The sequence below is a fragment of the Aplysia californica genome, unplaced genomic scaffold, assembly GCF_000002075.1.
Source record: "Aplysia californica isolate F4 #8 unplaced genomic scaffold, AplCal3.0 scaffold00599, whole genome shotgun sequence".
Taxonomy (NCBI): Eukaryota; Metazoa; Mollusca; class Gastropoda; order Aplysiida; family Aplysiidae; genus Aplysia; species Aplysia californica.
Genome location: NW_004797869.1, coordinates 92,462 through 94,884, shown reverse-complemented (window position 1 = coordinate 94,884; position 2,423 = coordinate 92,462). Strand labels below are relative to the sequence as shown.

Genomic DNA, 2,423 nt, shown 5'->3' with positions numbered 1-2,423 from the left:
ACTCATACTTTTCTTTATACAAACGGCGGTACACTGCCTGTAAGCTCTGGAAAACAGGTTCCAAGTATAACTTATTGGAGTCCCTCGGCAATACTGAGACGGCAAATTGGGCAGATCACGAAGAAACTGTTTAAGTACCTTTGATGCTGTAGTCTCCTCCCTAACCCTTTTTCTCTGAACTGGAACCTCACCCTCTGCTACACCCAACCCACATGTGAGAACAATGTGAACACATTAGTAACAAAGTACAGGACTTAAGAAGAAAGCCGTGCACACTTTGACTCTGGCCCCATTCACTCGCAGATGGTACTTCATGGACCACGATCTTCTGCTTTCTCTCTCCTTTTTCTCCACAGGCTCGACACAGTCAACCAACCCTTTAACAAAAGCAACCTTTTCTGATTTTACATTTATTTAAAATCAAACGCCTCCATCAGAGCAAAACTTTACCGCCGTGATCCCCAGTGGCGAGCTACCTAAACGAGTTAGACGGTTAGAATTCTTCAGTCACCGAAGCCAGTCGGAATATACGGTTAGAATTTCTCTATAAAACAAGACTTTTGTTTGTTAAAATTGTTCTAGATTTTAATAGGACGTAGCCATTCGTCATGTCGATCTATTTTAAGGAAAAAAGAATTTTATTTATAATCAAACGCCTCCTTCAGAGCGTAACGTTAACGCCGTGATCCACAATGGCGGACTACCTAAACAAGATAGACGGTTAGAATTCTTCAGTCACGGAAGTCAGTCGGAATATACGGTTAGAATTTCTCTTTAAAACATGGCTTTTGTTTGTCAAAATTGTTCTAGATTTTAATAGGACGTAGCCATTCGTTATGTCAATCTATTTTAAGGAAAAAGCAATTCGAGAAAATTTGGAGTTAGACGGTTAGAATTCTCTGCCGACGATATCATGAAGATGGACTGGGCGGTGAGGTGCAAGGGCTTTGTAGCTATTTGCATGCCTCTGTGCTCACGAGGATCTTTGCACGATGCACGCCACAGTCTAAACGGAGAGCAGATAGAGCGTTACTTTGTGCAGATCGCCTGTGCACTGAGATATCTTCACGTTAGGTGCGCTGTGCACGGGGACGTGAAGCCCGCCAACATTTTGCTAGATGAATCCAACAACGCTATTCTTGGCGACCTGGGGATATCCCGCTTCTTGGCCCGCGGACAAGATCGAGTGAGAAGCTGGAGTATACTTGGAACAAGAGGCTTCCTCGCTCCAGAGATCCAGTCTGACGTCATCGTAGATCCTTTTTTGGTGATTAACTGCAGACTTTTCTTTTCAGTGAGCTTGATTGTTTGCTAGTTTATCACTATTTTGTTTAGCTTCCTTTTGTTGTGCAGGTTTGTAGTTGCTTTGTTTGTTTCTTTCTCGGTCTATCTGTGCGTTTTGCGTTCGTTTTGTTATTCTCTTGTTGTTTCTGTTGTTAGTAGTAATGTTTTCCCTTACCTGTTGTTTGTAAGCTGTGATTTTCTTTTCTTAAGGCCATGTATGTATTACTTCCTTCCTTTGTTTTTCTGTCGTGGTTTTGTTTATTCCTGTCTGCTGCTGTGTTTATAATTCATTGTCTTTATTTATTTACCTTTTCTTCTTTCTGAGTGCTCCGTGAACGTCTTTGTATACTACGGCGACTGTTATTTCTAGGTACCATTTGCTCACTCTTGACAAACACTATAGATCTCTGACATTTTTGTCTCTACGCAGACGGACGCGTACGCACTTGGAGCAACGCTGTGGTGTCTGGTCTTCAAACCTAACCCTCGCAACTGGGAGGATCTTATGACCGCTATGGAGTCCGACAGCACCTTGCTGCCACGCTTGGGTTTCCACAGGTAAGCACGCCATTCTTTGGGTTCTTTAGCACAGCCTTTTTAATTTTTAAAACCTAGTTCTGCTCAGCTCTCTTAACTGTTATCATTACTGCTTTTAATTCCTCCTCGGTGAAAGATGAATTGTTTCTTTAGCACGTTCTTGCTTGATGTCTGTCACGTTTAAGCTCTAGCAATGTCATCCTATTTACAATCTACTTGCTTTCTCTCGAAGTTGCCAGTTGCTTATCTCAGTGCCATTGTTTACTCCACAGATTCGTTCTCTCCAGGCTTGTACAGAACAACCCACGACTCCGACTTTCAGTCTGCGATCTCCTGGCATTTCTGCGTGTGCGCTTTGAGAGGTTCAGGGTAAATCATAGACTGTCTGTAAAGGGTGCCGAAGTGCTGTATTTACATGCTTTATTTTCACTTCACTAACAAACGTTTTCTAAGTTTTCTGATTTTTCTCAGCTCCCGTTGAATTAATATAACTAATACCCTAACTGCTCATATTTAAAAATTGAAGTACTAAATGGACTACTAATTTGCTGACAAATGTTTCCACTCAACCACCATGTGACGCCGTGTTTTGTACCTGTGTC

General features: G+C 42.1%; 1 protein-coding gene across 1 annotated transcript in view; it reads left to right on the top strand.

Moving 5' to 3' along the window:
* The first annotated feature begins 913 nt into the window (after window positions 1-913).
* Window positions 914-2,423, top strand: part of LOC101850033 — a 34,578-nt gene continuing 33,068 nt past the window's right edge. The window contains exons 1-3 of the mRNA XM_035972168.1: window positions 914-1,267; window positions 1,715-1,842; window positions 2,094-2,190. Of these exons, the coding sequence (XP_035828061.1) occupies window positions 914-1,267; window positions 1,715-1,842; window positions 2,094-2,190 (579 nt within the window). The remainder of the gene's footprint in view (window positions 1,268-1,714; window positions 1,843-2,093; window positions 2,191-2,423) is intronic.